The 14074-nt window shown below is 36.3% G+C and overlaps 1 protein-coding gene across 15 annotated transcripts in view; it reads left to right on the top strand.

Moving 5' to 3' along the window:
- FMR1 (fragile X messenger ribonucleoprotein 1) overlaps positions 1-13540 on the top strand; it is a 37789-nt gene extending 24249 nt beyond the window's left edge. For 2 of the 15 annotated variants that reach the window (XM_077888966.1, XM_077888977.1), the window contains 7 exons: positions 590-724; positions 1243-1305; positions 3606-3692; positions 6189-6384; positions 7934-8116; positions 8584-8666; positions 11131-13540. In XM_077888966.1, the coding sequence (XP_077745092.1) occupies positions 590-724; positions 1243-1305; positions 3606-3692; positions 6189-6384; positions 7934-8116; positions 8584-8666; positions 11131-11292 (909 nt within the window). In that variant the 3' untranslated portion in view covers positions 11293-13540. Of the gene's footprint in view, positions 1-589; positions 725-1242; positions 1306-3605; positions 3693-6188; positions 6385-7105; positions 8117-8583; positions 8667-10837; positions 10969-11130 lie in introns of those variants that run through there. The other 13 variants (XM_077888973.1, XM_077888971.1, XM_077888972.1 and 10 more) reach the window with 13 other exon arrangements.
- Positions 13541-14074: the final 534 nt, after the last annotated feature.

Genomic DNA, 14074 nt, shown 5'->3' with positions numbered 1-14074 from the left:
AGTCACTTGAACACCTTTAAATCTTCTTTCTCAATCTTTAAAATGGATGTACATAAATTTAAAAAAAAGTATAAGGCATTTTTCAAATATTGTTTAATATTGCTGACAGATCAAGTTGGGACACTAGTTAGGTTTTCTGCCTTTTGTTCTCTGTCCTTTTCAGTTTGTGTGTGTATGTGTGTTTATTTTGTGGTTGCTTTCAATTTTTATCTGGGCATAATGTCTCTTCCCAGTCTTTAAATTGTATAATCTCCACTTTTATCTTCATGAATATATGCTTTTTGGTAGCAGCTTGTAAAGTATTTGTGTGGGTTGGGGGAGGTAAGGGTGTGCTCTTCTATACAGCAATACCGTTTAAAAATAAAATCCCCCTAAATTGCCATGTTTTTCACATATTGACTAGTCTTTTGTGCAAGGTTCTTTTAGCTTTTGGGGGTTTTACTGCATAATATTTGCATTCTGTAATTCCATGTGCCAAAAATGTTTATAGTAATTTATATTCTTAAAATATGATCATTGATACAAAAATGGAGCTAAATAAAGTCTTTTAAATTGGTCCTTTTTTCTCTGTTTTGTGTTTTTTACCAAGGAAATTATGCCACCAAATTCCCTACCTTCCAGTAACTCAAGGGTTGGACCTACTCCCTCAGAAGAAAAAAAACATATAGATATAAAGGAAAACAGCACTCATTTTTCTCAACCTAACAGTACAAAAGTCCAGAGGGTAAGAAATATTTGTCACTCTGAATTATACTATAAGTAATTTCTTTGACCCAGATGTCACAGTTGGTGTTTTGGGTGTTTTCTCTGATTAGGCTTATAGGCTACTCATTTTTTTGGTGTTTTTTTTTTTTTTTTGAAATCTAATTGCCAGCTTATGAAAGATTACAAACCAAAGTGATACCTACTTCTCAGTTTACTCACAGTGACAAATATGATGCTATAAACCTAAAATATGGGGTTACAATTAATGATCACATTTTTTCTTTTGAGGGTGGTCTTTCATTTTTACATGCTGTATCTTTTAAATTTTGCAGGTTGTGGTAGCTCAAAATGTACCTTCTGTTAGATACATTAGTTACTACTTAGAGCCATATTTTAGAAAGTGGTTTTCAATATTTGAACTAACCTAACTGTTTAGAAATGGGTTTAGAAGTCCTACAGTGAAAGTCCTGCGTTCAGGCTTCTGTGTATCATTTGTTATAGTTAATGACATCACTTGCATTCCTTATACTGCTTTAGGTGTTAGTGGTTTCATCAATTGTAGCAGGGGAATCCCAGAAACCTGAACTCAAGGCTTGGCAGGTAGGAAAACATTCCTTGAAAAATAATTTTAATTTTATATTTTAATGTTTATTCCCCTTGTTAAGAAAGACCATCAGGGTTGGGGGATGGTGGAAGAGTGTTTTGGGGTATGTTCATCCATTGCCCTGGGGAAAAAGCTCAAGTTCCTTCCTGTTGGCTTATCAGGCCTTTCTTTGATGTTCACCTGTCCTATGTCATCTCTTATCACTCCGCCCTCCTTTACCCTCCAGAGCAGCTTGAACCATACTGAAGTCCTTAGAGTCTCTGAACACTATTATCTCTGTGTACATATGTTTCCTCCATCGGAGTGCCTTTTACCCTCCAACTTGCCATCTTGCTTGGACCTTGCTCCTTGTGCAGCTTTCTTTGTGTACTTGCCACAGGTCCCCTCCCCCTGGCTGGTTCGAGGGCCTTGTCCCCTTCTGTGTTCCAGTGTGCTCATCCCTCTTGGTAGCACTTACTACATACACTTTCACTTGTTAATCTCTTTGGCCACATCATTAGTTATTTGGGGGCAGGACCCACTCTGTGGCCCATGAGAACTATTTATGGGAAAAAATGTTATGGTTCACCAGAGATGAAAAGCAAAACCTACCATTTTATAAAGAGAAATACAACCACAAGTGGATTGGATATTCCTCTCTGCCGGGCAGCTCAGTTCTTATCCTAGTCAAGGAATCCCTTTGTCCTGGTGTCCATATTGAAGGCCCCCCTTTGTGCTCTTGGCCCTTTTTCATTTTACTATTCTGGTCCCCTAGTGCTCAAATTAGAATAGCACTTGGGTACCACAACAGTTTGGATGTGGGGAAAGAGAATATGTTTTAAAATTATTTGCTCCAGAGTGATCAGACTAAATCTGGGACTTAGGGCTTTAAAGTTTATTTTAGACATACATGATCTAGAGGGAAGAGTGTAGCATTTCATCATATGACATTTTGGAAAGTAATAAGGTTTAACTGCTTTGTAACAACATTAGTTGGGGGAAAAATAGTTAAAAAGTGTTTTTGAGAAACGGAGGTCTGATTCATAAGCCTGATTATTTCCACAGTACATATATTATTCGATGCAAAAAAAAATCTGTATGAAGCCCATGGGTTTTCAGTGGTACCTAACTCTTCAGGTGATCATTGCGCTAGGAAGCAGTGCCTTGCCTACCAGATACAGGTCATTTGACAAACATTATTTCTTCATTGTTCAGTTTTGTTCCCCATCAACAGCCATGTTCATGTGGAAAGGTGGGGGGAACCTGTTCAGCCCCATAATGCATTTAAGATGCTGTTTCCTGAATGCAGGCAAGCAAAAGCAGCCCAACAGTAGCCACACCTATCAAATGATTGCTCTTTCTAATTTAAAGGGGTGATACTTTCTAAAGACACAGCTTCTTGGTTTTTCACACTTAAAAACTTTGCCTAGAAAATTTTATCCTCATCAAAGCTGTATGGTTTTCTATAGTCACATGTGAATATAAATAACCATGTACATTTCTTCGGTCGCAAAATACTGACGTCTTCTCCACTTCAGATGTCATCATTGCTAGCTATCTGCACGATACCTAGGCTTCCCTAGAACTTCTGACAAGAAATTTTTTTTTCTCCTTTGTATTCATGGGCTAGAAGTATAAATTTTTCAGTATATTCCTTTCTGAAAATCTACATTAAAGTAGTGTCATGGGGAAAAGATCAAACTTCCCTTATGATTCAGCCTTCTATAATTTTTAGAGTACATTACTGAAATTTATTGAAATGCTAAATTTTGTGCTCATGGACCTGCCTCTTTACCCCATTCCCCCGCACAGATTAATTAGTGCATTTTAATTTATCCTAATTCTTTTTGTGTTTTGTTTTTACTCTCTTGACTTGGTTAGCAAAATGGATTTAGTTTTTATTTCTGTGCCCTAGTATTTAACTTTGAATTTCTCTTTAAAGAATTTGATCTAGATTCAGCCTGTAGTGTATGAATTAAAGTACTTTAAAGTATTTGTTTTGTTTATGCATCTCATGTCAGAGCTTGTATAATTTTGAATTACATAATTTGTGATTTTGCCAACATTTAATAGTAGCATTTAAAACATAACAATATGGTACACTCATGGGGTTGCTGTATTGATCTGTCGTTATTCACAGTAGATGTGTAAAATCTGCCAACTACTTTTGTTTCCATGTATTGATTTATATTTTCAACAAACCTTTGTATACCTTCTGTTTGTCAGGCCCTGTGTTAGGGATTTAGTCACTATTTGCATTTTTGTCAAATAATCCATTATTGATGTTATAGGATCATTGTTGCCATTTATTTTTCAGGGTATGGTACCATTTGTTTTTGTGGGAACAAAGGACAGCATTGCTAATGCCACTGTTCTTCTGGATTATCACCTGAACTATTTAAAGGTGAGAACAAGAAGAACTTTAACTTCTAATCCTTTTGTACTAAAATATAAAAACTCCACAGTCAGGCAGTCTTTCAGCAGTGAAGGTTCATTCTAGCCTGTACGTTACAATGAATGACCTGTAAAAGGTAATAGAGAAAATACTTTGTTTTGCTTATTATATTCCTTCTGAAAACACAAGTCCATTTTCTATCATTACAAATTAAAGGACCAATATCCCAGTTCTTAGTAAATTCCCCTATTTCCCATTATTCTATTGTTAAACCCTTACACTCAATTTAGGCACTCCTGTACATAGCCTTTTCATTCAGTTGATCCTTTCTAGCCTTTGTGAGTTTTTTCCAGGCCAAATTTTGTGTCTGTTAACACTTGCCTTTGTTTGTCCCTTTTATGTCATATATCAAGGAAATCTCAGTGTTTCATGAAGTCGTCTGTTTAAATGTTTACCCTTTGTATTTTTCTCTATACTCTGTTATACAAAATATAAACAACTTATGTCTTTTAGATGCTCGTTTTAGTTAGTGTTTGTACAGTTAGGCCTTCTCTAGATTGCAAACTGGAAATCAGGAACTAGGAAGCTACAAGATATAGTGGAAGGAGCACTGGATTGGCAGTCCAGTGACTTGCTTCTAGTCTGTCTTCTATCATGGACTAGTTTATGTGACTTTAGGCAAGTCACTTCTGCCTATATTGGATGCTTTTCTAAGATTTCCTGTGGCCAAAATGTTCTATAATTCAATGAAATGAGATCTTACCCATGTCACTTTTATAATTTCTTCTTTTTATATCTGTATGCATCAAAATTACAAGTGATTGGTACTAAATAGTATTTAAAAATAATCCAGCTTTCTATTTTATGTATGATCTTATCTTAATAAGAATATTTTTGCTGATTTCTTGAAAGAAATAAACAATTTTGATTTGGATGCAAATAAGGGGAACAAAAGTGCAATAGTTAGGCATTTCACTCATCTTATGGTGGTCACGTAATAATTGAAAATGGGAAGGTTTCATCCAGCAAGGTTTGCATGGGTAGGATACCCCATTGGTTTGCTTTTTATTTTTGTTTTAAGGTGTGTTTTATTTGTAATCTGTTGTATGTGTTTTTTTTTATATTCTTAGCTTAAATAATTATGATGACCTGGAGAGTTAGGGTTGCATTATAATCAATCCCTTGTTCTTTTGACTAATGTTCTTTTTAAGATCCCTTTATTTATTCTTCACAATTGAATCTTTTTTGGTTATCAGCAGTTGTCCTGTTGCTATTCTTTCCATCACTAGATCTTCCCTTGATTGGGCCTGGCATCTCTCACCAAAAGGTGACTGCTTTGCCCCATTGGGATAACCTGGACTACCATTCTGTTTTGCAAGATACACCCATTCCATGAGCTATAACTATACTCTAGGAGTAAGCTACTCACTCAGTCTCTCCTTTGCTCAAGTCCTTTGTAAAACAGAAAATTTGGTTCAGAGCACAGATTAAACCTATCTGCCCTTTCTTTGCCAGAAGCATCCACAACCAGGATTTTAAGAACTTAGCTTAACAGGGGCTTATCCAGTGACTGTCCATGTAGGCAGTCCCTATGATGGCCACTGCTTTCCTCAGACACCCAGTACTATTAAGAGTTATGGATCCAGTTCCCTATAGCCAGTAAAGGAGATGTTTTTTGGGTAGATTGCAAGGACAAGGGTTAGAATTGAAGCTTCATCTGAATTTGACAGAACCCAGCATATCAGAAGCACTGTGTGTAAGGGTCTGTCAGTGGAGCCCAGGTGTATATTTTGATCAACATTAATACTGTTTTGTTGTACTTGTTCTAGCACAGTTGTAGTCTTTAAGAGCTTTCAAGGCTTGATGTTAAGTCTAACTTTTTTGGTCAGCTCTTAAATAGTCATATCCCCCTCCCCTACCATATAAGGAATAGGAGCATTTTCAGTTTGCTGAAAATAATTTTTCCTTAACTGTGTGATCATATCCAAAGACCTACCATAATATATGTTCCTTGAAAGCGGAAGATGGCCCAAACGCAGTGCTTCATAAATTAAGAACTGGCAAATATATTTCAGTTAAGATTATTTACAGTGTGTGATTTTTAAGGTTAGCTGGTTAAACCTTAAATGTCATTTACCTGTATTTTAGAGTTGCTTTATTCAACATCCTATCATCAAGAAGTCCCCAAACTAGCATATCTGTGCCTTAACAGATTCTATTGGATAATAGTACCAAATCAACTTTAAATTCTATACAGTAGAATTCTAATGCTGAGTATTTTTGTTATATCTCTAATTATGGACATCGATAATCTGTTATCTATAGTAATTTTTCTTTTTAAGGAGACCATTCAATTTCCTGATAATTCTGTGTAACAGTGTTTACTATAAATTTAGAACTGAAATTGAAATATTTCCAGTATATTTTTATCTGATGAAAAGGAGAAAGGTATTATTAAGTAAAATGTCAAATTATTTTTACTGTTATCTTGTATATTTTAAATAGGAAGTAGACCAGTTGCGTTTGGAGAGATTACAAATTGATGAGCAGTTGCGACAGATTGGAGCTAGTTCTAGACCACCACCAAATCGTACAGATAAGGAAAAAGGCTATGTGACTGATGATGGTCAAGGAATGGGTCGAGGTAGTAGACCTTACAGAAATAGGGGGCACGGCAGACGCGGTCCTGGATATACTTCAGGTACAAACTAAGCATTTTACTCAGTAACTTTATCTGTTCCTAGACTTAATAGCTGCTAATCTCTAATATTCATTAGAACCCCATTATAACGGTTTCTCACTACATGGTTTCCGATTCACAGTGGGTCAAATTGTGTTGCAAGAGACATATAGAGTTAAAACATGATAATAACACACAGAGTTTACAGGGCAGGTGTGAGTTCTGTCCACGTTCTGACTGGGGATAAATCTGCTTAAGCCCTTGTGTGTTGATGACTTTCTTAAGGCCTTTCCTGATTTTATTACTGTATAGCCAAAATTTTTTTCATTTGTGTACTGTGGCTCATTTTTTTGTCAGGCATGTGCTGGTCATACTTGCTGGATGGACTGTGTAAATCAGGGCTCTGCATCCTATGGCTCATAAGGTGATTTTGAGTGTCATGGCCAAAGTCAGCCCCAGGCACAGTCAAGAAGTAGGCAAAGCTTCTCTTTGCCTTCCCAGCTTTTCTGTCAGTGCTTCTTTCTTCTCTCCCAGTACCTTCCATTGAACACTGTCCCCACCTGCCAGTTCCTACTGTCTTTCTTGCTCAACTGTGTATCTACTATGTAACTTGCTAATGATGGTATAAGGTATAATCCATCTCACAAATATTTGCATTTCAAAAAGGAACTCTTTAAGATGGAAAAGCCTTCAAGATCCACAGGAAAGAAGCTATAATGGTGAAGCTATAATTGGTCATTAGCTCCAACAGAGGAAGAGAGAGAGGTAGTAGAGTTGATATTCTGGAGTGGGGGAGAGAGACACCTACTCCTAAGGCCAACCTTGAACCTAACCCCTAACCCCTCTCCCAACAGTCTGTTCTTTTTGCTGTTGAAGTCCCACCTCACCATAGAGCTCTATTCCCCCACTCCCATCCCCCTATATCATTAACCCACCCCCCTATGCATAATGAGTTTATCTTAATAATTCCTTTATTAATGATAAATTATTTCAGTGGGAGTGGGAGGGAAGGTTGTGGACCAAGCATCAGGCAAGCCTATCCCCTTTCAGCTAAATTCAATCCCTCATCCCACGAAAGACCCTTCGCTGACACAGTTGCCATGGTGGCCTTTGCCACCCTCTCAGAGGTGACCAAAATGTATGCATTCCCCTCTGTCCCTGGGCCAAACCTTGTTAAAAGGAACTCTCTTTATAGAGGTTTTGTTTATCAAGGTATTGCATTTAACTGTTGTAGACAACTTTTCCTCCAGAGAGCGCAGATGTTTAAAGGAGCACAGCTGTTTAATGATGTGGCATACTCAGGTTTGAACTTAGATGGCTAATAAAATACCTTTTATTTTTTTTTAACGAGAACCAAAAACATTTAAAATCAAAATTACCTCAAATATTGTGAAACCCTTCATTTTGAATTTAAGATAATTTGTTTTACAAAATGGAAGGTGATAATACTCTTTGGGCTTGTAAAATTGGGAAGAATATTGGATTGCCCCTGAAACGTCTCTGGAAGCTTCTGTTAACCTAACTTTTTTTTTAAGTCGGACAACGGTATATAACTTTTAACTCTTGATAGGAACTAATTCTGAAGCATCAAATGCTTCTGAAACAGAATCTGACCACAGAGACGAACTCAGTGATTGGTCATTAGCTCCAACAGAGGAAGAGAGGGAGAACTTTCTGCGCAGAGGAGACGGACGGCGACGTGGTGGTGGAGGAAGAGGACAGGGAGGAAGAGGACGTGGAGGCGGCTTCAAAGGTACAGAGGTGTTCTTTTCTAATAATAAAAGGTGAATTTTAACAACTGTCTGAAGTCCTGTGAAAGATCGTGGTGATTCAAGGACGTATTACTAAAACCCTCTTTTCCTGTTATATACTGGTCACCAGAGGAAAGGCTCAGCAGTAATCAACAGAACATTAGCCTTTCCATGGTATGTGTAGAATACACAAACACTGATGACTAGTTCAGCTTCTTTGGGGATTCTATGCATAACCTGTGATCATTAGCTCAGGCTGACTGTAACATAATTGATGCAGAATTGTAATGCCTATTTTCTCCTGCTTGGTACCATGCTAGATTTCTGAGCATTATGTACCTGGAATCACTAGATTGTTGATTATATTTTAGATTCTGTGCTCTAAATAAGTTGAGAATGTGGGAATAAAGAACTTCCAGTAAGCACGTCAGAATCAGTAACTGTTGAATGTCTTAAAAATGACCTATAGGAAATGACGATCACTCCCGAACAGATAATCGCCCGCGTAATCCAAGAGAGGCTAAAGGAAGAACAGCTGATGGATCCCTCCAGGTAAACCTGTGTGCCACTTTTCATCTAAATTATTTGAATTACTGTAGTTTGAGACTTACAAGTTTATTTTAATTTTTAAACATATTCAAAAGTCGTAAAATTGGTATATGTGAAAGATTTTCAACATTACATTGTGGGCAATCCTAGTTTTTCATGACAAGTATACAAAGATTTCCCTAGAGAATATGCGGTCTTAAGCATTTGTGAAGACTTTGACAGCTCATCAGGACTTAGTTCCAAGTTGGTGGTTCTCCCCGAATTCCCTGAAGAAAAGGGACATCCTGGAATATACTGAGAGAGAGAGACCTCAGTAAACCCTGTTGATCCCTCTTCCCCTTAGTTGCAGAGATAGGGTGATCTCTTTGAGTGGAAAGTAAGGAAAAGAAGGTGTCTATCTCATAGGTAATATGAGAGGGCTGATGATGCTCTCAGCTAGTACATGCTGAATCAGCCAGCTGTTTGTTTATAACCAGTCTCTATTCTGGGAATCCCATTTCAGTTGGTTATGACCTATGCTGACCCCATTGTTAAATAATTTTAAAATTACCCCTGGGGGATGTCGGACACCGTTGCTAAGTGGTTTGTGTGTGTTGTGTTATCTCATTTAATCTTTCAGCAGCCCCTGAGGTAAGTAGTTTTATTTTTCTATTCTTTAGGTGAGTAAACTGAAGCTTTTAGAAAGATTCAGTCCTTTGTCTGTGGTCACATAGTGAGCATACATATAGTAGAGTGATATTTGAGCCCTGGTGTCTGATTCCCAGAACCCATAGTCTCCTCTGCTCCTTTAACTCTCAGTTCTTAGTCTAAGTAGTTAGGGTTCCTTACTGACTACAGATTGGTTTGGGACTAACACCAACATTAGTGGGATGCTTTTTAAGAGCAGAAACTTCATGACAGAATATTCCTTAGGAGTCATAGCAATTGTAAGTAAGTGTTAACTATTGGCAAGTTCCCAAGGAATAGAAAAGACCTTAGATTGAGATAAAGAGATGATGAAATGATGTACATATGTGTGCTTTACAAAGATGTAAGGCATTTATCTGTTGGCCTTGTAATTCCCCACTTAAAGTGTGTCCCATGAATTTGGCAATCTGGTCATATTGGTTAAAAGGATGCGTGTTCATAATTATATTTATAATTAAAACAGGACATCAAATAAAAAGGTTGTATTTTCTGTGTAGGAGAATAGATCCAAGTTAGAGCACTAAATCCTTGACAGCCAAACATTTAAAACATACACTGACCTCTCTCTCTCTCTCTCTCTTTGTGTCTCTCATGAATAAATAAATAAAATCTTTTAAAAAAAACATACACTGAGGGATGCCTGGGTGGCTCAGTGGTTGAGCCTCTGCCTTTGGCTCAGGGCGTGATCCTGGGATCTAGTCCCACATTGGGTTCCCTGCAGGGAGCCTCCTTCTCCCTCTGCCTATGCCTCTGCGTCTCGTGTATAAGTAAATAAAATCCTTAAAATAAATAAACACACTGAGACACCCAACATGTGAACACACTTTGAAATTACAGCAAACCATTTTGAGATATATGTAGCATTTGTACTGGAAGCAGATCAATATTTGTAGTTGTTTTAAGCCCACTGGTCAATATTATCTTCCTTTTATACAGCATCTGGAATTGTTAGCAGTGTTTTAAGTGTTCCATGTTGGCACTTATAAGTGTTCCATGTTGGCACTTATATTCCAAGATTTATAGGATACTTTTATTTTCTGAATTGCATTCATCTTTACACATGTCTTGGGATTCTACTCCTTCCACATATTAGTATTGTCAAATTTCCCTATACCATCATATTCTTCAGACAGAGCTCAAGTTGTATTATCATCTGACTTCCCTTGCCCAAAATACAAGCTATAAGAAAGCAATGCTCAAATTTTTCTCGTGTAAGACAGTGGGAGCCTCAGTATAGAGAAAGTTAATCATACCTATGGTAGACAATTCAGGTGTTAACTAAAGGCTAGTTACATAACAAGTTAGTTGACTTCTTATTCTGGTAAAGGTGGAATAGGAAGGCAATGATTTGGGCCCCGCCCCCTTGGGTTTCATAGTCTTTAAAGAATAATCCATTCTTTTGAACTCTGGTATTACATAGGTATATATTATCTCATAATTAGTAATAGTAATTCATTAACTATTTCTCATTATTTTATTCTGCTTAGAAGAAGACACGGTAGGATTGTGAGTTTTTAATCTAACTTTGGACGCAATGAGATGACCAGTGTGTTCCGGTTAAAGAAGAGAAGAGTGTTTTAAAATCATAAACTAAATAAAAAATCCTACCTGACCTTAATTTCTTGTACCTGACCTTAATTTCTTATACTACTTCTATCCTCACTCCCATTTCCCCTTTTAACATGTGGAACTTACACTTCAGGCTTAAATTTCTTATCAGGCCAATTACAGATTACAATAGGATATGGTCTGTGTATATAACAACTATAACTTGTTTTAGATCAGAGTTGACTGCAATAATGAAAGGAGTGTCCACACTAAAACATTACAGAATACCTCCAGTGAAGGTAATCGGCTGCGCACGGGTAAAGATCGTAACCAGAAGAAGGAGAAGCCAGACAACGTGGATGGTCAGCAACCACTTGTGAACGGAGTACCCTAAACTGCATAATTCTGAAGTTATATTTCCTAAACCATTTCCATAACTCTTATTCCATATTAGAAAACTTTGTTAGGCCAAAGACAAATAGTAGGCAAGATGGCACAGGGCATGAAATGAACACAAATTCTGTTTAGGAAATTTATTTTTTTGGTATTGGCCATAAGCAACAATTTTCAAATTTGCACAAAAAGACGTTGAAATTTTGAAACATTGCTTTTAAGTAATACTTTAGCATTTCAGGGCAGGATTTTAGTTTGGTTTATTTTTTAAAGTACTGAGCAGTGATTTTTTGTTGTTGTTGTTGATTTGGACCATTTTCCTGCATCGGGTGATAACTCGCCGGTACATTTCAGTTTTTCTGAATAAATAGCATTTTTGGTAATCATATTACACTTCCGTTTTCAATCTCCTATAGAAGTCCATGAAAATACTATGTCATTTCATGTCCTGTGTCAGTTTATGTTTGGTCCACTTTTCCAGTATTTTAGTGGACCCTGAGATGTGTGTGATGTGACGTTTGTCATTTTCATTAGCAAAAAAAAAAAAAGTTGTATGATCTGTGCCTTTTTTATATCTTGGCAGGTAGGAATATTATATTTGGATGCAGAGTTCAGGGAAGATAAGTTGGAAACACTAAATGTTAAAGATGTAGCAAACCCTGTCAAACATTAGTACTTTATAGAAGAATGCATGCTTTCCATATTTTTTTCCTTACAGAAACATCAGGTTAGGCAGTATAAAGAATAGAACTTGTTTTTGTTTTCGTTTTGTTGCACTGAAGTTTGACAAATAGTGTTATTGAGAGGGATGTGTAATTTTTTTGTATAGACAGGAGAAGAAATAACTATCTTTTCATTTGAGAGAGGCTAAAATGTTTTCAGCTAGGAACAAATCTTCCTGGTCGAAAGTTAGTAGGATATGCCTGCTCTTTGGCCTGATGACCAATTTTAACTTAGAGCCTTTTTTATTTTGTCCTCCCCAAGTTTTGTGAAGTTTTTCATATTTTAATTTCAAGGTTATTTGGGGGAGATAGGAAGGTCATTTTCATGTGTGCATAATAATCCTGTGAAGTACAGGTACTTTGTCTAAGAAACATTGGAAGCAGGTTAAATGTTTTGTAAGCTTTGAAATGTTAGGTCTAATGTATAAGTGGGATTGGAAAGCAGACTAGAATTGGTTAACAAATACTTCTTTCCTTTAGTTTTTTTTTTCTTTTGTTTTTTGATGTGTTGGGTTTTGGTTCTGTTTTTGAGTCTTTTTTATGAATGAAATTTACTGAGGAAAAATATGTGAAGGACCTTCACTCTTAAGATGTTATATTTTTCTTAAAAAATAACTCCAAGTAGGGGTACCACTGAATCTGTACAGAGCCGTGCAAACCGAAGTTCTGCCTCTGATGTATTTTGTGAGTTTGTTTCTTTGAATTTTCATTTTACAGTTACTTTTCCTTGCATACAAATAAGCATATAAAAATGGCAACAAACTGCACATGATTTCAAGAATATTAAAAAGTCTTTTAAAAGTATTGCCAAACATTAATGTTGATTTTTAGTTATTTATTCTGGGAATGTATAGTATTTGAAAACAGAAATTGGTACCTTGCACACATCATCTGTAAGCTGTTTGGTTTAAAATACTGTAGATAATTAACCAAGGTAGAATGACCTTGTAATGTAACTGCTCTTGGGCAATATTCTCTGTACATATTAGCGACAACAGATTGGATTTTATGTTGACATTTGTTTGGTTATAGTGCAATATATTTTGTATGCAAGCAGTTTCAATAAAGTTTGATCTTCCTCTGCTAAATTGATGTTGATGCAATCCTTACAAATGATTGCTTTTAAAATTTTAAGATAGGCAAAGAAATCTATAGGAAGTGTTCTGTTACAAAATGTAACTGTTACCACTGGAAGTTTCACATGTCATAGGAAGTTAGCTGTTATCTACCAACTTTCAAGAACTTGATCTTGTTTAATAAGGTGGAAAAAAATCAACAAAATGGTACAAAAGCACATTGTGCCATTACAATATGCACTAAGTCTCTTTTTTTACAAAGGCTGAATTCAGCAAGGCGCTAACTTGCTTAAATGTGAATTACTAACTTCTAAAACTGTAATTTGATTCACATGTTTTCAAATGGAGTTGGAGTTGATTCGTATTACAATATTTGTGTGCTAAACGTGTATGTTTTTCAGTTCTAAGTCATGATGTTTTTAAAATCTTATTAAAGTTTCAAAAATCTGAAGATTGTTTATCTAGATGTAAATTTTTATTAAAAAGTTGCACTTATGAAAAAGCAAAAAATTAGTCTGAAAGATGTTTGCTCCTGGTCTTAAATTTCTAAATATAGCAAATAGTAGCAGTATCTGGGGGGAGGGGGAATTATGTATCATGCAAAGCATATATGCCTTGCAAATAATGTTTTATGCGCCCTTAAAGGGCAAAAACATAACTATTGGAAAGTGATTCTCCATATTCCCAGTTATAAGATTTCAACACACTAATTACATAGGGTGCCACCATCCGTATTAAACACATACTCCTGTCTGTGTACACATAAATATACCCTGCCATTTGGAAAATACTAAATGTGTCTATGTAGTTTAAAAAAGAAAAAACTTTTGATGTCGGTTTCTCCATAATAAAATAAATGATGGGTTTGTAGGTAGAAGGTGCCTGAAATGGCTGTTGTGGTCACTTCAAGAAACTTGGGCATACCCTAGAAGAAAGGGTAGAAATGGAGATGTGATCAAGACAAAGTTCTCCTCTGTGTTAGAAT

This window comes from Canis aureus, chromosome X (genome assembly GCF_053574225.1).
Source record: "Canis aureus isolate CA01 chromosome X, VMU_Caureus_v.1.0, whole genome shotgun sequence".
In the NCBI taxonomy this organism is placed as follows: domain Eukaryota; kingdom Metazoa; phylum Chordata; class Mammalia; order Carnivora; family Canidae; genus Canis; species Canis aureus.
This window is presented reverse-complemented; position numbering and strand designations above follow the sequence as displayed.